The sequence below is a fragment of the Coloeus monedula genome (assembly GCF_965178545.1).
Source record: "Coloeus monedula genome assembly, chromosome: 4".
In the NCBI taxonomy this organism is placed as follows: Eukaryota; Metazoa; Chordata; class Aves; order Passeriformes; family Corvidae; genus Coloeus; species Coloeus monedula.
Window position 1 is genome coordinate 30,723,045 of NC_138784.1, and position 26,136 is coordinate 30,749,180.

Below are 26,136 nucleotides of genomic sequence, written 5' to 3' on the forward strand. Positions count from 1 at the left end.
AGCACTTACATTTAAGGCACTGTTATCAACCTATTAACAGAGATGTCACTTTTATCACCAGTAACTACTGAAAATTTTAATATGCAACTAATAAGGTAAAGGTACAGCACTGGAAGACATTGCATATAGGCCTGAAGAGCCACATGATTTAGTTTACCTTTACAAATGAGATTCAACAGTCAGATTTCACTGCAGCAGGGGGACAAATAATGACTTTTTATGTCAAGAAAACATCAAATACTCCAGATTATTGTGCCTGCACTAAGTAACTTTTAGCACCCTAAAATAAATTGTTTTCCTTGTTCCCCACATCTTGTGCAATCAAATGTGAACGTTAGAGACAGGAAATCACATGAAATTTGACTGTGTCAAAGAGGTCATGCCAATGGTAAAGATTATGTACGGACATATGCTAAAACTGAGTTGACTTCAGCCCAAAGCTGCACAGTGATGCCACCAGTAGCAGAGACTACCAACTGCATTTGACATGTTCTAATACAGCTGAAGTCTAAACTGAAGACTGGCACTCTCAAAACCTTTACCACACACCTTCACTGTAGTTGTCACATTTTGTCCTGTAAAGTGTTGATGACTTCTTGCCCTGTATCCCAGCACTGACAAGACTACTTAAACAAGAATGAAAGGCCAAGTTTCACATGAAGGGTAAGACAAGGTCCAGTTTCAAGACAAGAAATGGCAAATCAAGTTTGTAAAATATTTAATAGAGCAGTTTCCCAGTGGACTCCTGACCAGAATCATAACCAGACTTCTAAAAAGTATATATATTTTCAGATTTGAAAATTTGTCTTTATTTTTTACAAAATGGATTCCAGGAAGTTTAAAAGGCAATATCATAGAGGACTGGGGCGCAGAAATCAGGTGTAGTCATTCAAAGCATTCAAGTAGGAATATGGTCATATAAATATTTGAAAAGCATCTTTTATCATAAATGTTCAGAACAAAATGTATAACTCATTCCAAACTAAAAATTGAGCTTTATAGCACATATTTCCCTGAACAGAAAAAATAAGTAACTTTTGAAATATTTCTAAAGGCCTGACAGCTTTTTCCATGGTTAGTTACAATTAGAAGACTTGCCTTAGATTAAATTCCTTCCTTTCCAAATATGGAAAGTATTAACATCAGTCCACTGTTAAAACAGACAATGTGTTGCAAATTAATTCTGGTATAGTATGTTCCAAGAAAGCCTAGAGTATAAAGGTGCTGAGGTGGCTCTGAGTTAGTAGTCGTCTCCCCTGCTGACGACCTCCTTGCAGGTGGGGCGCAGCAGGATGGTGTGCTCGAACTGCGCCGTGTACGAGCCCTTGATGTCGCACAGGGGTGGGTACGGATCCACGATGCCCAGGTCGCACAGGTTCTTCAGCGCCATCAGGTATTTGCTCTCCCCCAGGCGATCCAGCCACCGGCGGCAGAAGGCAAGAGTACCAAAGTTTTCATTGATAACATTTAGTAAGTGTTTCGCTCTTGGAAGCCTTGAAGAAAAAAACCAAACAAGAATGTGTTTGAGAAGAAAGAGGTATCATCAGCAAGCATTCACTACAGAAATAAAACACACCAGTTAAGAGTAAGGTTAGATTGCAAGGTCTTTTGAGACCGCCTAGACTTGGGATGTCTTTCTATATCAATCAGATCTCTCCTCAGAAAATAAAGTGCATTCTCCTCCTGCAAACAGATAGCCTTCAAAACAGGCTGTGAACCTATCTGCAAGCTAAACTAAACATAGGAACAGGAATCATTCTCTTAAAAAATAAAAGGACATTGCATTTTATAAAGAAAAACAGAATTCTTCCTGCTCCAGAGCAATCAGTAATTGAACTAATTTTGGCAGAAGCTTGGTGGTTTAAAATGCTGAGTTTTCACTTCTGAAGTCAAATGCTCGGTAAGCTTTTTATTCATGCATCTTACAATATATAGGCATAAAAAATATATATTCATAGATCTACTAAGAACTAAGCTTATTTGCAGTCAAGAAGTTCCTCTGCGATCCTTAGGATGGGAAGAATTAGCCTATCTCACATTCCTAGTATATGCTATGGAAAAGCATGCCTGCCTGCTCTGTTTACAACCAGAGTAGCCTTTGCTTCAGAAAATATGCTGCAATGCCAAAATGCAAACCCAGTGAAACTAAAAATGAGTGATTTCTTCATTTTACAGCAATGCACTAAAACAAAGACTCGAAACTCTCAAAATATCCATAAAATAAAGCAGATGGCACAAATACCTTGAATACATTCTGGGAACAGCAGTTAAGACAAAGATTGTGGCACACAACCAAAGTACAGACATTGACTAAAAAAACCCACTATATACTTACTATACAGATGAAGACACAAATATAATCTATATATTACTAATCATAAAAAAATAATGGTAGGGAGATTATTAAAAAACCAATATAAAATTCTGAAAACATATTTTCTCCATTTTCAGTTTCTTTGAAATACTTCTGTATTGTTACAGATTTACAATCAGAGTGTATTTTTTAACAAGAATATTGCTAGTACTGCCCTTTGAATCCTGACAGCCTTATTAATTAGTGAAGAACATACACTGTAGCAAATCTAAGGGGGTGGTAGCTCTACAAAATACACCAACAAAATCCAACCTTATTGGCACATGCCCAACATCAAAGTTCTTCATATAATGAGAACACTCCATATCATCATGAACAACGCCTTTTCCTGTGCTACCAAAGGTTTCGATAGCATACACTTCACCTTCCTAAGGAGAGAAAAAAGGAACATGTTGCAATATGAAAATGTGACACTGTGTCATTGTGGTACAACATCTCAGTATTGAATAACTTCTGAATACAAGTAATTAAGATTCAATTGCCAAATCAATGTAGAAAAAAATTCAGCATGGAGATTTCACATGTTAGAGTTACAGATATCTCCAAATCATCAACTATTTACATTACTACCGTTTTATTTCAAGCCAGAAGTATCAGCGTGTTTGTAGTCACAATTTCTCAAAGTCATTGCTGTTAAAACATTGTCAAGGCATACATCTAACACAGCTAAGAAACTACATTTGCTAACTGGAAGTGCTTCTCCTGTGCTATTCAGACAAAAGTCCTAGGAAATGTATAGTTTAGACACAGCAAATAGATGTTGATTACAGACACTTACTGCACTGATGAACTTTCTGCCCAATTTCTGCAAGAATTTTCTGGCAACAGGTGTTAGTATATACCCTTAACCTGCTCATTTCCATTCCACAAGATGAATTTCTTCAAGAAATGAAGGTGATACATATCTGCAAGGGCATTATCAAAATTCTAGCCAAGAACATACTGAAATGCCATTATACAAACTCATTTCTGCTGAGTGCATTCACATATCCTTAACAGCAGGACTGTGACAGGGACTTAACAAGCCAGGGCATCAAACGCTGATGGACACCATGAGTTGCACTGTTCATTTTATTAAGCTACTTTAAAAGTCACAAGCCCAAAATAAGAAGCCATATGAAAAGCAGTTACACAGGCTTCATATCCAAGATAAACTCTTGAAGATGTCCCTGAATATTCAACTGACTCATTAAAAAACCCACAAACCTTCAAAAACCCCCACACAATGCTGCCACAAGATTCACTTAACACACACTTTTTCTGAATAAGGATCATCAGAGGCTCTATTAGTCACAAAAAACTCACTAAATTGCAGTTTGATACTATAATTAGCACAGTACAGTAGGACCTTGGCTATGCTTCACATTTTTCACTGGCAAAACTCACTGTGTTTAATGATGTAGGGTTGTGTCCTAAGTAACCTATAGAAACTGAAGAAATTAAAAAATGTCTTCTCCCCAAAACCAAGCCATTAACTAAGTCAAACTAAGATCCAGCCAAGTTTTCTATCTTCCTTTTCCAATACTCTTAATCTCTTTGCACAGTCCTATAGGTAAGATGATAGTTAAAACTTTGTCTTTTTGTGTGCATCATAGGTCAACAACTATGATACAAGTTTTGGGTGATGAAAGTGAGCCTACCTCAGCAAACCATCCTGTCCCAACCACACCTGTGCCTATTCAGCTTTTACAAGTCTTATTTACCCCCTCAGACTTACAGGTGGATCATTAGTGATGAGGCTTAGAATGAAATTAAAAGCATCTTATCTCATCACCCATCTTTTAAATAAGCCTTCTTACCTCATTAGAACACAAGCTTCTGTGAAATTGGTGGCTAAATCTCAGGTTCCATGTTTGAATACTGCCTCCCCAGTTGGTAGTTCGTCACATCATGTACAGCCATTGCCCTTCCCCTGCTCCCGAACGCTATCCAAACATCTTTCAACTGCCCTCTCATATTAACTCCAAATACACTTAATTATTTTGTATCTGCAGAGAAAAACTGCACTGGAAGCTTTTCAAGATACTATATCTAACAGTACTCACAAAAAGTTAGCCAAAACTACACTACAGATATATTTATCAAGAATTACCTGAGCAAGAGAAGATTTCATTACAGAATAAACAAACAAGGAGTATGAATGACCTACAATTCCAAACACCTTTCACAAAAACTGATTTCCTGAATTCCAGTTCACCCCTAAATATGAATTTCTGTCCTTTTCCATGCTCCTAAATACAACATTCCGACGCTCCATTTAAACAGTGTATGCACACTGAGAAATAATTAAGCAAGAGTTTCAGTACGCATCATTACAGCCATTCAGATTTCAACAGTTGTGTGTTTCTTTCGGGATTTTTGTTTGGTCGTTTGTTGTTTTAATAGCAGGGTTCCAAGGCTTCAATTTCAGAAAGTGTTAGATACCTGAACACTCCAGGTGTAAAATGAAGAAGCCACTGAGATAAAACTACTCCTTTACAGGAGCACTACACAGTACAGCAGTTATTCCGCTGCAATTATTCACCAGGATCACAAAAACTACAAATTGAAAGTGCACAGGAAATACTATTCCTGCAGTCACCCTGGGGAAATTCAAGAGAAAGATTAAGGAACTCAACTTACCTCCATTCTTGTGGCTTCTCCTCCTTTCACAATGGGTACTGTCTTTCCAGCATGTATCCTATATGGCCCAATGGAGTGTCCATTCAAATTGCGAATTGGCTTCACTTTGGAAGAAAACATTCATATTACAGGCAGTTTCCTAACAAATGGTAAATCCTTTAAGGCAATTTGGTTTGTTAGCCCATATTAAAAGTACAGTAGAGACTCATCATATTGCAGAGGAACTAAACACAGAACTATCCATGCATCTTGTACAAACACCAGCCAAGACACAAGTCAGTTTTGTATGCTTTAGCAAAGCTTCATTATTAAAGAGCAGCAACTCCAACAGTAACAAAAACTTAGTAATAAAGCCAACAGCAAGTATAAAACTATCTGTACAGTTCAAAACTGCTGTTTAGCATTCATCTTATCTGTTAAACATACAATACTTGGAAGGACAAGCCAAGAACATTTCTCCAGAGGAAAGGCAAGCCAGCCATAAGCATGCATTTATGCAAGACTTATACCATACTTCTAGCAGAAAAGTCTTTTCAATATCATACGTCAAAATCAATATTTGAACAAATCTATATACATCTACACACTTCTAAAACAACTACCCATATATAAAGAAAAGAACTTGCCTTGGTATGTTTTGCCATCAATTTCAACTTCGTAAGACTCCATAACTTCCTGTATGGCCTCTCCCACATCACAGAGACGAACATCTATCCCAGCACACTGAAAATAAAGTGCAAATATAAATGGAAAATAATCACAACACTTACTAAAAAAGACTTTGTGAATTACTTATATAATGATCATACCTTTATTCCAGTATTTGTGGCATCCTTTACAGCTTGTAATAATCTGTCATATTTTGGATTGAATGTGACTGTAAAAGCACAGTCAATAATACGACCTGAAATCAGCAGAAGTTAGTTAGCTTCACACTCTTTGCACTGAAGAATGTTCTCAACGTTTTAATTGATAAATGAAAACTAACCACTAATATGTGTTCCAAAATCTATTTTGCAAATATCATTGTATTGCAGGACTGTTGGATCGCCAGCATTGGGAGTGTAGTGGGCAGCACAATTATTCAGAGAACACCCCGTAGGAAATGCAAGACCTGCATTTAAACCATCTTCCTTTATCAGCTTACGTGAGCAGTCTTCTAGTTTTTCACTAAAGGCAGAGGGGAGGGAGAAGAAAACAAAAAAAAAATAGAACAGTTGTCATTAGTATTTCTTATGATGACTTCAAATAAATCAATGCAAGAACAAAAACTCAGAAAAATATTAAAGCAAATGTTTTCATGGCAAATCAAACTATTTGAATGCTACGTAGACAGACAACCCTAGGCTGAAAAACATAAGCACAACACAACCTTCAGTTCTTTCTGTTGTTTCCTCTATCCTTTCTTGGGCAAAAATGAGTACTTCTCTAGTGTTTTTAATCTAAGTTTAAAATATTTATCCTTTACAAGCTACATTTAACCCATTCTTCCGGAGCAGCATAGGTTATACAACCAAAGTTTAGGCAAATTAAATGCATTCTTTACAATAACTGTGATTTAAAAGGAGGTGAGAAAAAGGAGATAAAGCCTCTTATTTATTAAAAAAAGTTTGATTATAAAAGGACCTTTCTTAAAAACTTTGAGTGATAACTGTGATAAAATAAAACTTTGTGAGACTAGCATTTGTTTTGGGGTTTTGTCTAATCTCAAGATGTTAGCTACTGCAAATCCACAAATAGATGTGTCCACCAGTGCATTCTCCTTTAGCGTCAGTGAATGAGGTAAACTGCAGCTCTCTGCAGTGCACCATACTGTGATTTTAAGAAAGCCAGAGAAACATGAAAAAAGAGAGTGTATTTTAATCAGCAAGACCCCATAGCCTGAGGTACTTTAAGAAAAATAGTCATGTTTAGAGAAAATGACTGCTTAGAACAGTCAAACTGCATAATTTGCTATGACAGATTTGTTTCACCCAGACTAGTGAGCTGCCTTTCTTTTATTTTCCCTCATGGTATATTATGTCTGTTATCCTTGCACAGTTACCTTGGGGATCAGTTCTCATTAGCTTTCTTACTATCCTACTCTTGTCAGCACAGTCCTCAGTCACACCAGGCTGAAAGCACCTGATTTTGGAAGCTAAACTGTTCTGGATCAGTGCAGTACTTGGACAGTAGACATTCACTCTAGATAAACTGAAGGACAGAAAAAGTAATAGTTGGAAGAGTCACAAAAATCAGTCCAGGCTAATTATTTCTTTAAACTTCATCAAATTCACATTCATCTTAATCCATTTGCTCAGTTATTTCTTACTAGCTGAGAATAATAAAAAACCCCACTGTGTTTCCACCAGAAACATCAGCCAGTCCATGAAGACTTAACATAGTCCAAACCTTCCTGCCCTGGACTGAATACACAGGCATGCTGCTTTTATGCCTCTTTGCCCAGTCCCAGCCACAGATTGCACCTGCACTGTCCACATGGCATTTCATGACAATTCTGGCAAGCGGCAGCAGTGCTACTGCTATTGCTGCTTCTCCCAGCACCACTGCAGAGCAGCAAAGGCACTGAAATCTAAATGAAGCATAAAATCAAAGTAAGCGAACATAATAGAATGCTTAGTTTAAAATTCAGTATAATCCTAGGCCCTGTAAAGCTGCATAAGCTAAAAATACAAGAGGAAACTTAAAGGAAATAATTGGCAACACTGGTTGTGTACTTCAAACACAAATCTCCCCAACACTCATTACACAGTGAATTAAGCACACGAAACTGAGACTAAATCTCTCCCACTCTGGAAAATGAAGAAAAATCTACAGCAGAGGTTTTCCAGAAGATGTGTGTCCTCACCAGATTTCTATCATTGTCATTCCAGGTTTTATCCAGCTCATAACGTATTTCCTCACTTGTCTGTGTGCCTCTGCAGCCTCCCGAAAATCATTCCAGATTTCCTCGCTGGCTTGGTCTAGTGCTTTCTTTTCTTCACTAGTTATTCTCCAAGCAGCAGTTCGCCTTGAAAATAAAGGAAATGTTTCAAGCAAGTTACTATAACCACAGCAGTGACTATAACTTCTGTCTAAAGCCTGCAAAGTGTTTATTAACCAGTCAGGCATACACTCCCCTGTGTGTAACAGAGAAGATCTTGACAATTTTCAGAAAAAAGGAAGCCTGTTAAAAAAAAAAAATCTATCAGCACCACAGACTAGCAGCTGTGAAAGGCAGTAATATCCTACCAAAGGCCCAGATAAGCAAGGTGCTTGAAGGCTGCCTAAGTTTTCAAAGAGACAGAACAGGCATATAAAATTCCTATTAATGCCTGCAATTCCACCTTAAATTCAGCAGGGAAAAAAATTGCAACAGGCTCTACTCATGCAAAACGATTGTTTTTTTCACAATCTTACTCATTCAGACAGCGTTGTTACTGTATAGAGACGAACCTCAGCAGTGCAGCGTGGCTGCTTGGCCCAGAAACTGTTGCTGACACAGGCAATAAGCATCTTCAAAATTTAAGAGCTTGCAGTTCCAGTATTATTTTCATTCACACTCAGAATATTTAGGTAATAACACCCAACACAGTGCATGGTAACTATGACACATGCCAGAATGTTACTTTCTAAATGGGCTGGATGATGAATTAACATTTGTTACAGGAGAGCACCACTCATTCTGGCTCTTTGGTACGTTAACAGAACAAATACACTAATATTTTTTAATACAGGACTAAGTATAAGATTAGCTTTGAATATATTTTGCAGTATGAAAAAATCCAATGCAACTAAGGTTCCATGAAAGCAAACAAACAAACGTAATTTCAGTACTCCATCAACTGTCAGAACTTAACTAGAAGACTACTCTGACTACAAAGTAGAGATAACCCTTCAAATGGTGAAGCTGCAGCCATGTAACACTGCAAAAAACCCCAGTGATGACTCAAAGAACTCCATACATGCTATGCAAGACAAAAACTACTAAGAACAATACGCAGCTACACGTGTTGGCAGGTGGGTCTTAAAAAGAAAATGGGTGGTGGACAAGATGGACCAAAGATGCTGAAATATGCCGAAGTTTTCAAATTTAGAAATTAATGTAAATGAGTTGATTGTAAGCAAACAACTGAGTACACAGAGTGTAAAGGATTAGTTTTTGAAATCCAAAGGTGTAGCTTTTTACCCGTTTCATAGACACGTAACTTAGCTCCATTTTGATAGTCTTCTTTCCAGCCAAAAAACAGGTACAAGTGAACCAAGAGAGTATGCCCTGCAATTTTGCTGCATTGTGAACTAAGAATATATACTTATATCTAAATTGTAAGTAATATATATATACTAAGAATTTAAGAGGAGTTGAAAAGGTAAAGGAAGATAACAGGCCAGTCCGTAAACCTTTCTCAGGATGATGCGAAGATCCAAAATATCTTGAGACCCCTGTGCTTGTTTCCATTGACCTTTCTGCTCCTTTTCAGATAAAAGTAACAACAGTGCAAAGGAGAAATACCGTATTTATCTTTCTGAGCAGTTTTCTTGTTCCAATAGCAAGCACCACACATATTTCTCTTACAATTTGGCTAAATCTGGCAAATTCTACCAAAAAAAGAAAGCAACGGGCTGCAACACCTGGGCCCCTGCACTACCACTAGAAAACTGGACTTCCGCCAGCACAGTAGTCATTGAAAACGGAAAAGGTGCACTGCAGAAAAACATTGGGGACAGAGACTCAAGGATCCTTTCAGACTGTTCTGGATTCCAGCAGTGAACAACCCTTGGTAGCAAGAACTGCTGACAGAGTCTGGGCAGCTGCTCTGCCACCTGCCACAGACCTGAGTGCAAACTCCAGCAAACTGGCAGGAAGCCATCCTCACTCTGTCTTACTGTATTTCAGCAGACAGTCACTTCATTCAAGTGACAGGGGACAGAATAGCCTCTGCATGTAAAAACACTGTATCAGACCCAAAGCATTTTACTGACAAAGCTGCGCTACTGCCACCTGGGAGCTCAGGAAGGGGGGCAACAAGAATTTATGCTTGGGCCTAAGCACATCAGAACATGTGAAAGGTCAATTGATCAGATGAGGGCCTCACACCAAACATCAAGTCCTCCAAGAGGTACATGAGCTAACAAGCTTTTGACAGCTTCTTAATGTGCTGCCTGCCACATGTCAGATGAAGATGTTCAAATCCTGCTCCAAGCCATTTGGTCCAGCTTTTCACTCCAGTTCACAGCCCATAGTTTTCACTACTACAGATCTTTACAGGATCACACACTGTAAACTAGATTTTAACGATCAAAGAATTCCAGAAAATAATTTCCCCAGATTATCTTCACCCAGATAATCCAGACATGCTGGAGGGAAGGGATGCCACCCAGAGGGACCATTACAGGATTGAGAAGTAGGCCCATGTGAACCTCATGAAGTTCAACAAGGCGAAGTGCAAGGTTCTGCACCCTGGCTCAGGACAACCCCATCACAAGTAAGGGCCGGGTGAAGAATGGATTGAGAGCAGCTCTGAGAAGGATTTGGGTGTGTTAGTGGACAAGAAGCTCCACAGGGCCTAGCAATGTGCATTCACAACCCAGAAAGCCAAATCATACACTGGGCTGCATCAAAAGCAGTGTGGCCAGCAGGTCAAGGAAAGTGATTCTGCCCCTCTACTCCATTCTTGTGAGACTCCACCTGAAGTACTACATTCAGCTCTGGAGCCCAGCGTAAGAAAGACGTGGACCTGTTGAAGTGAGTCCAGAGGAGGGGCCATGAAGATGATCGCGGCTGTAACACCACTCCTATGAACACAGGCTGAGGAGAGTTGGAGCTGGTCAGCCTGGAGAAGAGAACCCTTATAGCACCTTCCAGAATTTGAGAGGCAGAGCTGGACAGGGACTAACTTCCAAGGTCATGTAGTGACAGGACGAGGGGTAATAGCTATTACCATTACGGTAATGATGGTAGATTTAGACTGGAAACTAGGAGAAATCCTTTACTGTGTGGGTGTTGAGGCATTGGAACAGGTTGTCTGGAGAAGTTATGGAAGGTGCCTTGATCCATAGCAGGTGGGTTGGAACTAGATGATTTTCAAGATACCTTCCAGAGCAAACCTGGACTCTCTAACAGCACAGGGGCAGAAACAAATAGGCAGGGTCAAGAATTCCTTAATTCTACTTTAACAAAATTGGTGTATCATAAAATATTACTTATTTCTTTTCTGCCCTCCTGGTTGCATCATTTCAAATTCAGGTGTCTTCAAGAAAAAACACAAGCTTAAAAAAACCCCAAAAACTGGAGATATAAAAATGTTAAACCTGTTAGTCTTGTTGTCTATGTAAGTCTTAATTATCTGCTGGGTTTTTTGTTGAAATTTGAATGACAACCACTTCTAGTTGAACTTCTCACACAAAATACACAACTGTAGGTTGATGAGAGGTAACTTTAGAAAGCACATGACATCAAGAGTTAAGAATAGAAGTGCAACTCTTAAAAAAAATCAAAGACAAAAACCCTACTGACCTCAGCATGAATAAGAGTCGTGGTACAAAAATGCCCCACCGATACATAAAATGGAACTATTACCCAGAATATGAAATATCCTGGCATTAACGACAGCTACTAATTAAGTAGCTGCTTATATTAGGAAATACTAAAGTATCATAAGATTTAAATATTTAAATTAGGAACAAAACTAAGCACATATTTGCTTAAGCACGTTATATGAGGAAAACTATTTCGGGTTCCTTAGAAGCGTATATTCTTCCTCCATAGCAGAACACTCATGGTACAGAAAAGACACCCTGATTAAATCCTGTTATGAAAGCAGGTTTGTTTTTATTGCTTTTATCCTTTTTCTTTCCAATAAATAATAGTTAAACCTGAGCAAATAATTTACTCTTCAATAGCTATATATGCATCAGAGGTGTAAAAAAAATGTGTTATTTGTTAATAAACTATGTACATGCTTAAGATGTTTATAATCTAATTTTCTGGTTTACTTAAATCATATTCTTATGAAAGTAGCACATATGCAAATACAGAAAAATACTTAACTCTTGAACATTAAAGAATCACTCCTGGATCAGCCTGTCAGAACTATCCTGTGAAAGCTCTTCATTAGCATGCTAATCTTGTGCATGCAAACAAAGCAATAATTTATAAATAAACAGGAGTACACCTTGTGTTCAAATTGAAGTCATAAAAAGAAGAAAAAGCTTCCTCAAAAGCAAATTTTCATCTCATAAAAATGAAACCATATTATCTGACCACAATTTATAGTGTACTAGACTCTTTCTTACATTACTTACGTAACTAGTACTTACTATTACTCTACGAAAAACAGGTATTGACTTTAAATAACCAATAAAAATCCATTTCATAGTAATTTCATTCTGAAGAAAAAGTCATTGAAAACTAGACAATGCTTTCAGACACATAAATACTTACCCTACTCTCTTCCTTTTGGTTTAAACTACTTTTTCAGACCTTTGATTTGGTATTTCCTGGGAAGTTTCAAAGTTTTCAGTAATACTTGGTCTTTTCATTCAGGTTTTCATGCAATTCAAACTAATTCTATGCCATGCATCCCCTGTCTCTCCCAGGTAAAATACGACCTTCCACAACACTTCACATAGGGAAAAAAAAAAAAACCAGGAAAACTCATTCAAGTTGGTATGCCCTAGTTCCTAACAAAGCATAAAGAAATAGCTGTCTCCTGTAAAAACGTAAGGATACAGATTTCTGTTCTAGTGAATCACTAGAAGCTGTAGCTTGTTTAGTGCAGCTGCACATTATTCTCGCATCACTATGAGTTACAAAATACAGGTGAGGTTACAATAACTATCTATTCATTCCAAGAGAGAGAAGCAAAGTAGAGTATACCACGTAGGCTTTTAAATTCAATGGAGAGATTGACATGTCCCTACCAAAAAATAAGTAACAAAAACTTGGCATCTCAATGGTCACAAAACTGCTGCATAATGGCATCTCATCTCCCGGAATTTTAAACCTTCACTCGCTTCTAATTCAAACGTTTTTCTCACAAGCTGCCTACTGACAGCCTGTTGGTATCCTGGGTCTCAAGGGCCCCCTGCCTCATGGCAATTCTGCTCATACTGGCTACACCTCAATTAAAAGGGTAGGGAAGGACAAACACTTCTGGCCTGAAGACTTGTATTCATTGAGTTCCTGGATAATCCAGTTGAAGAAAAAAAAAAAAAGGGGCAAAATTCAAAGTACATCACTCATTTTGTCCATTTACTTGTACATTAACATTTTTTTCAGCACATCAAAATGAACACATTTATTTCTTAAGCTTAAAACACTCACCCATCTTGTGTTGGTGGATATTCACATTCTTCTCCCTTCGGGAATACATTGCTGGGAAATAGATCACATATTGGAATAGAAGGTGGATCTGTCTGGACCTTAGCTGTTGAGTATAATTTAAGAAAGTGTTATACATGGGACTCTGGAAATACTAACCATCTTATTTCAACCATAAAAGTTAAACAGCAAAAGTTATTTATGATCCCCTTAACTAGAATCTGGGTTTCTACCAAAACAACATCCTATCACAGTGCCCTCATATGACTTTATCTGGCCAATGCTCAAGGCCAATGTATGCCCTCAACGGCATTCAGGGATACCAGAAAGAAGATAACTTGGCCAGACTTAGCCTACAAACACAAACTGCAGCCCAAAATTTGTTTCCGCTGCCAAGAAGAGCACTTGTACACACTTAATACCAAATATTCACATAGTCTGTATTTTTATGCTTGATACCTACGTCCTTTCTTCTTTTTCTTCTTCTTTTTCTTTTTCCCAGTAGCTCCATCTCCTTCACCCTCTCCATCTATAAGAAAGAAAGTGCTCAGGTGAACATAAAATAATCTTAAAGAACCAAAGAAGTTTGAACAAAACACAAAACCATCTGGATTATCTGGAAACACTTCTCTCACAGCATAATTTAATGGATTAAAAGACAACATCCAGAAGCTGCCACCAAACCATCAGCATTTCCAGTCCCTACACCAAACACAAACGTCAGAAAATAGTTTTTTAAGTTGACAACAAACGTATCACTGAACAGAGGAAAAAAAAAGAGCTCAGGTAAAGCTTCAGTTTTCAGGAAGTCCTACATATTCCTCTGTTTTCAATGCAAGCAAATAGATGCCTGGAATTGTTGAAGGACACAGGAGAGAATTGTATTAGACACAACAGCTAACAAAAAGCTAGAAACTACTGCTTTCAATCCATCTTCTGATGCTTCAGCTAAAAGAACTTACTGCATCTGAAAAGATAAAGACCCCAAAGAAGTAAAGGTGACAGCACTCCTGGCCAGGGTAAGTTTAATCTTGAGATAACAAGAAAGGTCACAAACAACACTCAGCAAAACCACTGCACATGGGAGATACAAAGGTGGTCAAACACTGGAACAGGTTTCCCAGAGAGGTGGAAGATGCCCCATCCCTAGGAATAGTCAGGCTCAGGCTGAATAGGGCTTTGAGCAACCTGGTCTAGATGGAGATGTCCCAGCTCACTGCAGGGGCTTGGACCAGATGACCTTTAAAGGTCCCTTCCAACCCAAAACATTCTACGAATATGTACCAGTGGGAGGTTTCCAGCGAGCACAACATGTAAGCACCAAGAATCAGCCACACCATTTACAGTCACATTTCGGAGGTAACAATAACCCTGCAGACTTTGCATTTGGCTACACCTAATGCCTACTTACTTCACACTCAATATCTCAGGTGCTGTCAGCTACCTAAACCTTCTGATCCTAAACACAAATTCTTTTCGAAGTTGACAAGTACTAGTCATCTACATTTAGAACATTTTCAACTACAGCAAAAAGTAAAATTGAAAGAACTTCTAGAATCAAGTGAAAGCATTCAATTTTGAGTATATTTATACAGAGGCTTGCATTTAGAAACAAAAACAAAGTACAACACTGATCAGCTGTTCCAGTCAGTAGATTTCAAGCCTCCCATGATGGTGACTAGCATCTGTGTTTTTATGCCATGATGAGTGCTGTAATCCTGCAGCTGGGGCAAATTTCAGAAATATCACTCCTGCCCCTCCCCAGCTCATTTTGGCATTAAGTATCTTAATTTAAGTTTCTGTAAAAAACTGCAAATACTTTGTATCTGTAACATAGTCTCCACTTAGCAGATTCTTCATCAATCTATATCTTCATCTATATTTCATAGGCAACCAAAAATCCTTAGCAGTGCATGTAAGTTTCTTTAAAATGTGATAACTTCGTCACATTTTCTCCTGACCTTGAGCAGTGCTCAAACCATTCATAAAGAAATTACTTAGATATACTCCAGTTCATTCACCAAAGTGATTTTTGGATTTTTTTTTAAAGGCTAGGCCTAAACTGAAGGGAAAAAAGCCCAGCATTTCTTACATATTGGTGTTGTTGCTACCTGCATATTGTGGCTTTTTCATACATCACTGCACGTGAAACTGCCAACTGTGAGCCAAACTAACCCTGTCTAGGCTTTCATGTCCTTGAAGACTGCTGCAGACTAACTGAGCTGCCAGAAACATAACTACTGCATCTGACCAATATCCTGTTTGTCTTCAGGTTATTTAGCTGCTAATGAAGAAAACCATCACCATAAAAGCAATTCCAGATCTTCACAAAACAGAAGTCCAACCTTATATCATTTTGGTATAGCCATGTAATAACTTAGCATGCAAAAATGCTAAGTATCATGCGAAAATGTTACATATCAGCATATTTTAACATGGCAAGGGAAATCCAAAGAGCAATTCCTAATCTCTCCCTAGAGTTCAAAAGTTATAGAATCTCCTTTTTGAGGCTACTCAGTTACAGGCTTATCAAGGGAAATAAAAAAAAGAAAAAAGGGAGTAGGTACTTTACTGATTTTAATCTAATGCACCACATCTTAAAGAAACAATTCTGAAACTACACAATTAAGATGGCAAATACTGAGAACCAGTACAGGCAAGAAAACAGCTGTCTTCAAAAAACTTAAATTAGTTTTAATTTTTCTGCAAAAGTATCAGTTTTACTAAAAACACATCCAAGTCTAATAAGTGGAAAAAAAAGATGATTAATTCAGTCATAGCATCACTTCATTATGCTAATACTGTAATACTAATTGCTAATACTGCAAAAAAGGATAGGAGAGCACAGCATTTGATCTGCAACTACAAACGTTACTTCTCCTGAGACAGACCTCTTAACTATTCTAATGATTTCAAAGATTTCATTGTATACAGTTTTCACTATCCTCCTCAATAGTTCTTCCTCAAGTTGCAATGATGGCAAAGCACATACTGCATCAATTCCAACTCCACAACCTTAAAGATACCACAAAACAAACCATCAGAATACATTTCTATGGAAAGTACCTGCATTAATCTCAATGCTGCAGATTGATAATGGTCAAAGATAAATTTGTTATTTAATATGCCTCAGCACACTGATTTAATTTTTTAAAACTTCCACACCCAATTCATTAAAATTAAATTCCAGAAGGACAAATTCCAGCAAGTGAACTAAGAAGATTTCTAGGAAGACTGCTCTAAGTGCTGAGCCAACTTTATATGCTAATTCAGAAAAAGGAAACTAAATTACTAATTTAAGAAATGTGCTTTCTTAAACATCTATTTCTGTTGAGAACCATCCATCAAACCAAAGGAAATACAGCACCTTTATCAGATATTCCTACAGAAAAGATGGACCTAGTCTGGATTTCAATACAGACACTTTCAAAGTTCTTGCTTGGAAAATCAGCTGCATAGCACAAGCAACACACAAAGTGTGTGTCCTGCTTATGTATTTCTCATCCCCCAACTCAATTTTAGTGAAAAATTATAATTACAGATGAGCAGGTTTCAAGTCACTGGTAGAGACTCTAAAACCTATTAATTAAAATGCACCCTTAAAATTTGCTCAGTTTTGTTTTAAGCCAAGAATAAGACACAACTCAGAACACAAATGTCTGCTAACCACAGTAATGCAAGCGAGAATGATTTACAGCTTACCTTATCTCAAACTAAACATTCCCCTCCAGTAGCTAGATCCTTGAAAACACAAACCTTTAACAAAGCTTGTATTCTTGTTATTTTTTATATTTATGCCTGTGTGACAGCAAAATCGTTGACGAAAAGTAGAAAGTATAGATAGTTGCATCTCACCTCTCCAAAAAGAAACCCAATGAAAATCAAACCAAGAAAGACACCTGTAAACAGTCTGTTAAAACAGAGGCTTGGAAGAAGTTGAAACTGTAAATTTTAAGAGAGAACATAAGTTATACTTGCCTTCATCATCATCATCTTTTTCCTTCTCCTCTAGTGCTTGCTTGTCCAATTGTTTTGCTACATCATCAAGAGCACCTTCCATTTCTTTATCAGTTTCTTGTCCTGTTTGTAAAGTTAAAGTATGACTTACAGTAAAACATTAGCTCCACATTAGTAACCAACAGCCCCCAAAACTTTATAGAAACATGATGTTGTACTCATTCTACAGACACCTGAGCACCTAATGGTTTTTCCTGTCTTAAAGCAGCCCCAACGTGTAAGGTGGTAGAACACTTACGGTGACAGGTGCTGCTACTGAAACCTGCACGTAAAGGTAGATTATCCTGACACTTCTGATTACTTTTTTCTGCCAGGGTAACTAATTCTTCTTGCCATAGCAGCAGCCTGCTCTTGTGAGATAATACGGGCGTGAAATAGATAATTATAAACGCACAGCACGATCATCACTACGTGACGGCCTGCTAAAACAAACCCAAACCATCGCGCCTTTACGCTATTTGCCCAGACTTGCTCCAGCTCTCTCCGAGAACTTGGGAGGGGTGCAGAGCCTCCACCACGCGCCATGACTTTTACAGCAGCAGTCTTACACCTTTCTCCCCTCAGGGCATAGGAGAGGGTGAAGGAAGCGGTGGCTTCTCTTGCGCGTACCAGAGCGGGGACGACATCTCCAGCACCCACCGAACGGCAGCGGCATCCTCCGGGCACCGCCAGCCCCCTCCGAGCCGCGGGGATTCCCTTAGCCCGCACCACTGCCACGGGCCGGGACAGCGGCCTCGGCGGCGCCCCGCACTCGCACGCCGGGACCCCTGAGCCACCCACGCCCGCCCGCCGCCGCGCCCGCTCCCCGGTGTGCCGGCCCGCGGCCCCTCACGCCGCCCAGCCCGTCAGCGCAGGGTCAAGGCGCGGCCCGGCCCCTACCCGCGGGGCCCGCTCTGCCCTTCTTCTTCTTCTTGCGCTTCTTCTTGGCGCCATCCTCGGCGCCGAGCCCGGCCGCGCCGTCCCTGTCCTCGGGCTCGGGGGGCAGCTCGCCGTTCAGGTGCTGCTCCCGCTCCTCCGCCCGCCCCACGCCCGCCATGTCGCCGCGGCCGCGCCGCCTCGCACGCACGGAGGTGCCAGGGACAGCGGCGGGGCCGGCGCCACGCTCCGTGGTACGCGCGGGGCACGCCGGGACGGCGGAGGACTCCGCCAGGGGGGCGGGAGGGGCGGCCCGTCAGCCGCGCACGCGCGGGCCCGTGAGGGGGGAGCGGGGGCGGGGTCGGGGCCTGTCCCGGCTGCGCGGCGCGATAAAAGATGGAAAAAAGAAATCTTACAAAAGCAGTCCTTTCCCTCGGTAGGAGCAGGTGGTGTGAAATGTTTTACAGCATGTAAGATTGTTAGGGTTTTACCATTTGAGGGCACTGAAAAAATTTAACTCACACGAGAGATAACTCGTGCAGAAGGAAAACAATGCAAGGGGAAAAAAAATCACTTGATCCAAGTAACATAGAGCAAAGAAAGGAAGATTCTAATCTTCCTGTCCTGGTAAAGGACACTGCCTTGTCCCATTTCTACCACTACGTAGAAAACCAAGACAAAATGCCAGTATTACCAGCATCCACTAATGGATTATTAAATCAGCCCAGTCCTTAAAATTCATTTACTGAGTTTATATTTTTCACAGTTTTTCTACTAGTATAACCATGCTGGCTGAAAAATAATTTTCCTCCTTGGTATACTTGAACATGCACTTATTGTATAATGTAGTGCCATTATAATTTATAACATATAAAGGTTAAAAACGGGCCTTGTATTGCAAAGATATGTTTTAAAACGCTCCTGCAGGCCGGTCTTCGTTTGGGAAAACTGGTAATGCCTTCTTCCTCCCTGAGGTACAAATGCTGTTCCCTTGGCCCCACTGACGGCTGGTTCTGTCTGGGCCTTCCCTGGCTCACACCCATGGGCATCCCCTCACTCCCGGCCTGATGTGATTCCCAGCAAGAACAGGACTCAAAAGGACTAAGGTACTGCTCTAGTATTGGTCAAACAAAATCCATCCTGCTCCAGGCAGGTGTCACAGCAGCATGTTCACCACTTTTGCTTGTAAGAGGGCTTGAACATAGAAACATTCCGCTGAGGTTTCCATAGGCCTGGGATGGATGCAGGGATGCTGATTCCTCCAGGCTCAAAGCGTGTTCTGGGCAGTGAGACATGGCTCACCTGTTAGGAACTGCTGTATTACCACTTGCTTCCCCTTTAAATCAAATTATTATATGCTACTGTCAATCCAACATGATACAGCAGGTGTGCCATTTAACTCTCACTGCCATTTTCCTGCTGTTCTGTTCTGAGTCCTGCCCCCACTCCAGTCAGAATTGGTGTTGTCTGAGGCTGGTGAAGAGAGCCATGGAGGAATACCTCTTTATCAAACTGAGAATGGATGACACAAAAGCATGTGCACTAATGCTGACTAGAACACTCTAGATTTATTGCTTTCTATTCTAGTTTTCTAATTAGGTAGGAGCAGAATCTACAGAGTTGGTTTGGTTTGGGGTTTTTTGTGGTTGGTGGCAGGAGAAGGGGGAGCATCAATGGTCAAATTCCCTGAATTCTCCATTTTGAGTCATCTTACATCTTCCTGTTGTACGTTTACTGTAGTTGGGCACTGTAATGGTCTCAAGATATCTGATGGCAGTGATTTTGTGGTTTGTTTCAATCCATTAGTCTCTCATACATCAGACTGTCCTTACCCCTCACTCTAACCCCTGTAGTGCCTTTGACAGCTTGAAAAAGAGAGTGCTTGTGCTCCTGTTCCATTCGATCTGGTGTGTGCCAAAACAGACAGGTTGCCAGCCCAGAGATTTTGTTGACTCTAGAGGCGAAGCGACGGATAAAGGAGTCCATAAAGTCTAAAGAAGCCCAGGGAAGACAGAAGGAGAGATATTGCCCAGAGATATATAAAATAAGAATATATCTCATGCAGAAGCTGCAAACATGAGATGTGGAAGTGCATCAGAGGAAAAAAATTACAAGCAGAAGAAATGTTTTTGTGATCAGCTGACCTAACCAAGGCAGTTTTCTTAGGGCATTGTTTCTTTCCTCCCAGAATGACTCTGGCACCATTCATAGTCACTGTGATACCCCAACAGAGAGGGATAGATGTCTTGTGCCACATGGTTCAACAGTTTGGCCTGTCTCTTTTTAGGTGGGGACAGTTCTTTCAGCAGCTATTGTCTACACAGCAGATGATTTTTAGAAAGTGTGTCCAAGTGTCATTATGTTTGGGTGTGTTATTCCACCAATTTTGCCTGAAAATGAACCTTTGCATAAACCTCCTTTCTTTAAAAGAGTCGCTGAAAATAAATTGTCCAGTGGTGTCATGCTTAACTTAACATAGAATATAATAAAACCCAGAAGAGGGAAAGCAAACTGAGTGAGCTAGAAGAGACAGGATTAACAGTGTCTCTACAGTTTGAGATGGTGTTATTGGACCTAGGCTGTGTTCATCAGGCTCACAGGGAAGAGGGCACATTGGACAAAGCAAAGTTAAGCATTTTCCAGGTTATGCTACTTCCAGACCCAGAATCAGCACCATATATAAGAGAATACGCATGACTAAGAGGGGAATAGTGTGATAACCAATGTGCAAAAATAGGAGTGCTCTGTAAAAGAAATTGCAAAGTGTGAGTAATAAGCTGGCCTGACTGCATTGACAAAGTGAACATTAATGTGAACAGGCCAGCAACTGGTTCCACGTTCCCCATCTGGCTGCACTTAAGAGGATCCAGGCTTGTGGATGCAGAGAGAGTGAGAGACATCTTGTAGAATGCCCTTACCAGCTAAGAGTTTTTGTCCTTCTTCTATTATTGCCAGTCAGCTGTTCCTAGCATTTAATACACTTTATACTAATGGATGCTATTTTTCCCAATTGCATGCTGTACTAGACAGCATGATGAGGTGAAAGTATTGGACAGGCCATAGGCCAGGAGAGACTTGTGAATACCATTTTTAGGTGGAAGTATATAGCTGGAGTTTTTTGTTTTCTCAGAGTGGGTATTTGTTTTTCTTAACCAACCCCTGGACAAAGGCAGGCAGTGGCTGGGGAATTAAAGGAAGGGCTGAATGTAGTCCAAAACATTCAGCAGAATTTGAAACACTTTCCTGAAACACAACACAGAGAGTCACCTCCTCTAATTTTTCTTCTAAGGAGACTGCTCCAATTGCACTATTTTCCTAGCAAAAGAATTTATGATCTTCAGAAGAAGACTTTTTTTAGGGTATGTTATGTTTTCTTTCGTGCTTTCTTTTCAAATCGTATGTGAGTGTCAAGAAATGGCATGGAATGGAGTAGGGGAGCTGTCTCTGACAGCTGTGGTTTAATCCTGGAAAGAGGGTGAGGAAGGACAACTAGGGAGTAAGCCGCCTATATCAGCCCCCAGAAGAGTTGAACCGCGGGATGTTACATTTGTTTCTATTTCTGGGACTGATGCCATTTTTTATGTGTTCATGACACTTTAATACTCTTTTTCCTAGCTTAGGGCCAAAACTCATAGTCCTTACTCAGCTCTAAAAATTCACTGAAGTCAATGGGAAAATTTTTATGACTAGAAGTTTAATATTAGGCCTAAATGCTGGAAGTAAACAAGGAAAATGTTTCCTGCATGACAGCAAATATGTCTTATGGACTCTAGAAGGAAGGATACTCCCTGTCACCCATTGCTGAGGACAAAGGACTCTTGTACTTCCTCAGCCATCTCTAAAATTTTCTTATAACCTAGATGAAGTAGCGAGGTTGATGTGGCAAAACCAGACAAAGAATTTGCATTTAACTCTGTTCACTGTGGACTTCCACATTCCTTAGTGACTGCTTTTTTTTTTTCTTTTTGCCAAACACCAGTTAGATTACGGCCTGTCAGCCTCAATGCAAACATACTGCCTTGCCTCAGCTAGCGTCCCAACATCTGTGTCCCTTGGAGGACAGGCTTCAAGGGATGTATGAGTGCTTCTGAATAGAAGCAAATTTCATCCCTCTGAGTGGTGAAAGTCACCGTGAGAAGCACAGACTGCTGTGTGTGTACTCAGACTGGGACAAAGCAAATGCTTCTCAGTTTGCATCAATAGATGCATGCTGTGAAATATAAAAGTAAGTCAGCTTATGGCCTTCTTTAGAGCTTACTATTAAAATAGCTTTTAAACTACAAGAGTTGCATGAACAAAACAAGCCAGTGCCTCAGGAAGACTCCTTATATTTCGGTGACAAGGAGCTATTGCATTAGGCAGGTATGCAGAAACATACATTAGGACATGCTGCAGTGAGCAATTCCCTGACAGCACATCTCTGTGCCTGTGCATAGTCTTGGTAAGGGATGAAAGGCTAAGAGCCAAGGGTCCCTAGGCTGCTGTTTTAAAATATTTTTTTTTGTATTTATGATAGAGTCATAAACATTCTCTTTTTTTTTTTTTTTTTTAATAAAAGCATCTTTCTTGATGTACTCCCTGAGCCATAACTGCAGGTGGAAGCAGTCTTCTTTTTCAGATAACAAACTGAGACATTGTATATCCTCAGAAATAATTGTAGGTCATATCTCTTGAAAACCCTAGTTTAGAGTGGTATGAACCTAAATTATCAAAAAGTGGTATTTTGAACTAGAGATTTCTAATCAATTTTATATAATTTAATACACTGATGTGTGAATGTATTCGCATTCACACAGTGCTGGTTCTTTTCTTATCTGAAGAAAATTTTCAAGACCTCACACAGAAAGTAATTTCTCAGCTTCACTCTTAGTGTAAAAAGCATTAACAGTTTCCTTTTTACAGCCTGCTGATGTAGCTACTTTCCTCTGGGTTGCTCCACCTTTTCTTCATTCTGGTTAGTAATGGAAGTAATGTTTACAGCTGCAGTGCTGGAGGCAGCAGCTGTATATTTCTTTCACCAAGTGTTTTATATCCAGGATAGTCTTCTATTTCACCTCCACACCTCCTCCAGTCTTAAACTGGAAACAGTCATTCATATTGCTGTAGATAATAACTAGAATGAAAGAGAAAGGCAAGAAGATACCAGAAGAACTGCTCTTGTATTTCAGTATAGATCTTCCCCTGGCTTTACTGCCAGGTAATGGTGTGACAACATTAGTGGTAGGAGCAAGGAAGTTTCTGTCAACTACTTTTTCAAGGAAGGCACAAAAATTATCCCCAAGGTAGACATGGCCAGGACAGAGCAGGAGAGATGGGGGAAGCACAGGACCAGAACTGGCACTCTGCCCAAGCAGTGTGAGAAGAGAGAGAAAAATGGTAAGGTGAGAGTGTCCTCTATCTAACCCTACCTCCTTGAGCTGGAATACCTGATGTTCATTTCTGCTGTCAGCATTTCATGAGTTTAATATATTTAACTTAAGAACCTTGAACAGTTAGTTATATAATGCCACATAATAGCCTTGTTCTGCTGTTTTGGCTTGGACTGAACAACAGCACATTGCTGGGTGCAGAGCTCTGTGGATTTCATGAAGTTCATGTCTGCTGACTAATGCACTGGGAGCCAGCGTTCACAGCATTCCTCCAGGGTGTGGCTCCCCAGGATAACTGGATTTTAAATTTGTATTTCATCACATTTTCTTTGAACTGATATTTTTGTTCCAAGGACAAACCTTGTTTTGCCTAACTTGCTTTGGGATTTCAGAAATTTACTCCAGATTGTTTCAGTTTATGAATTTATTTGTGTGCATTCAGAGAGTGAAAGAAGCTACCATTGAAACTGGAAAGGGTAACCATGTGGTTACAGATAAGCTTGTTTGTGTTTAGAGGCTTGAAGACTAAGACTTTTCTTGGTAACTTTCTTTGTATTTTAGATTTTAAAACACAAAAAAATTGTTAAGAAATTTTCCACACTGGCAGGCCTCCAATTGTAATAAAGATGGCTCTCTCAAAACCATGGAAAATCACATTTTCCAAACTGAAAAAAAACCAAAGCGCAACACAAAATAGGATAGATAGAATCACTAGCTACTGGAGAAGACTTTTTTAGACACTCAAAGTTTTATTGCATCGAAAAGTTCTTGGCATGTAACATCTAAGAAAGGAAAATATTTGATTTATTTGATTACCATTCTCTGGCACGAGAGAAAATAATTTTACATAGGAGAGAAGAAATCAATAAGCATGTTAAATTACATTGTACTGCACTTCAGCATACACTGTCATTGCAAGGATCCTGGTTTGGCACTGGCTGCACCAAACGTCCTCACGCTGCTCTGCATGGGTGTTTCTGAGCTTGATCTAGGAGTGTCTTCCTTGGAAGGAAATGTGGCTCAGTCTCAGCTGTGTAAGGGCACGCTGCCTGCCTGTTCACATACATTTATAGCAGCAAAGATAACCGGTCTGTTTTCTGGGGTTTTTAACTGGTACTGCTCTCACTCAATGATACAGCTTTTTTTTTTTTCTCCTTAGCCCAATTGAAGGCAGGAGTGCCATCTGTACAGAGGAGCATACAGAAAGGCATGAAGATGGTTTCTTAAAGAGTAAGATACAACAAGAAAAGAAAAATATCCAGTTTTATGATGTGTCCCTGTGTAAAACCACTATGGAGGACTCAAACCCAAGGATCTTCCCAACATCTTTGATCCCACAGGTAGATGAGAGCTCACCACTGAATAAGTCCTTGGCTGCCAACATATTGCAGGAACTTGGAGAGAAGTTGCAGCTCCTTGCTAGGTATGAGATTGGTTTCCCTCAGGAAATTGTGAACATGCTAACCTGAAGCTGGAGAGAACTCAGTGAGGGGATTGATTACCATAATTGGCCCTGGAAGTCACTAGTGTACAGAAGTGTGGGAACCAGGTGAAGCCAAGTCTCAGAGGAGGCTGAAAGTGGTGCTCTTGAACCCAAATGTACAGTGTGAAATCACTGCCATCAGAATAGAACAATTCAAGAAAAGCTTTGCTTTACCAGCCTGCACTACAAAAGAAAAAAGAAAACCTGAGACAGCACCAAACACGTCTCTCGGAAGTAAAGGTAAGGTCATGCTGTGTAAATGTGCTGTGTTGTAATATTTGGCCTCAAAAGGGTAAAAAGCACTTTCTGTTAAGTCTATCACTCTCAGTTGGCTGATTAGGCCAACATGCTCCAGTTTATAGCTTGTTATACTGCAGTTCTCTGCATAGCAGTGTTTTAGGACATGATGAAATAACTTTGCAGCTGAAGCAAGAGGTACAAACACTTAGAAGAACAAAGCCAGTGAAACTGGGCAATGTTTCAAACCATTTATCAAAGCATTTTTAGTCTCCTCTTTCAAGGTGAGTGATAGAGTCATAACATATTGCGCCAGCAAAAATATTTACATCCAGAGCATTTCATTCAGCAATTGTAAGTAATCCTCCATGCAGAACCACAGCTTGGTGTCAAGCCCATTCTAGCTCTCTAGGTGCTACTGCAGTCTTCCTCTTTAAAAAAAAAAAAAAACAACAAAAAACCAAAAGCCTTTGGGTTTATGTTTTTGAAAGCAGACTCACCCTCCAATGTATGATCCTAAGCACTGCAATCTGCTTTCTTCCTGTCTAGCTCCTGCTGTGCAAATTGATGTCGGTCAGGCACCCATCACAATCAGCTTCTCACTCTCATCCAACATCTGTGAAAAAAGAAGAAAGAGTTATATGGCTCTTAGCAGAGGTGGTTAGAATTATGGAATACCTGAACAGCTATTCTGAATGTCTGATTTAACTGAAGTATGGATTAGCATAAGGGAGAAATTGTCAAACAATAACTCTCCTTGGTTTTTGGATGTAATCTTTTTTTTAAATATCCAGTCTTTCTCTGATTATTTCTGATCATCTGCCAACAAGGTTTTCTACAGAGCCACTGCAGATCCACTACTCTTTGCTAGTAGAAT

The 26,136-nt window shown here is 39.8% G+C and overlaps 1 protein-coding gene across 1 annotated transcript; it reads right to left on the reverse strand.

The window, feature by feature from the left end:
• Nucleotides 1-701: 701 nt before the first annotated feature.
• On the reverse strand, nucleotides 702-18,429 carry METAP2 (methionyl aminopeptidase 2). The gene is made up of 11 exons (XM_082280605.1): nucleotides 18,195-18,429; nucleotides 17,277-17,378; nucleotides 13,762-13,827; nucleotides 13,302-13,404; nucleotides 7,845-8,006; nucleotides 5,985-6,166; nucleotides 5,806-5,900; nucleotides 5,623-5,719; nucleotides 4,997-5,100; nucleotides 2,627-2,742; nucleotides 702-1,493 (listed from the first exon to the last, which is right to left on the reverse strand). Exons 1-11 carry the CDS (start codon nucleotides 18,349-18,351, stop codon nucleotides 1,241-1,243), a joined length of 1,437 nt encoding a protein of 478 aa, XP_082136731.1. The 5' UTR covers nucleotides 18,352-18,429; the 3' UTR covers nucleotides 702-1,240.
• Between the last annotated feature and the right edge of the window lie 7,707 nt (nucleotides 18,430-26,136).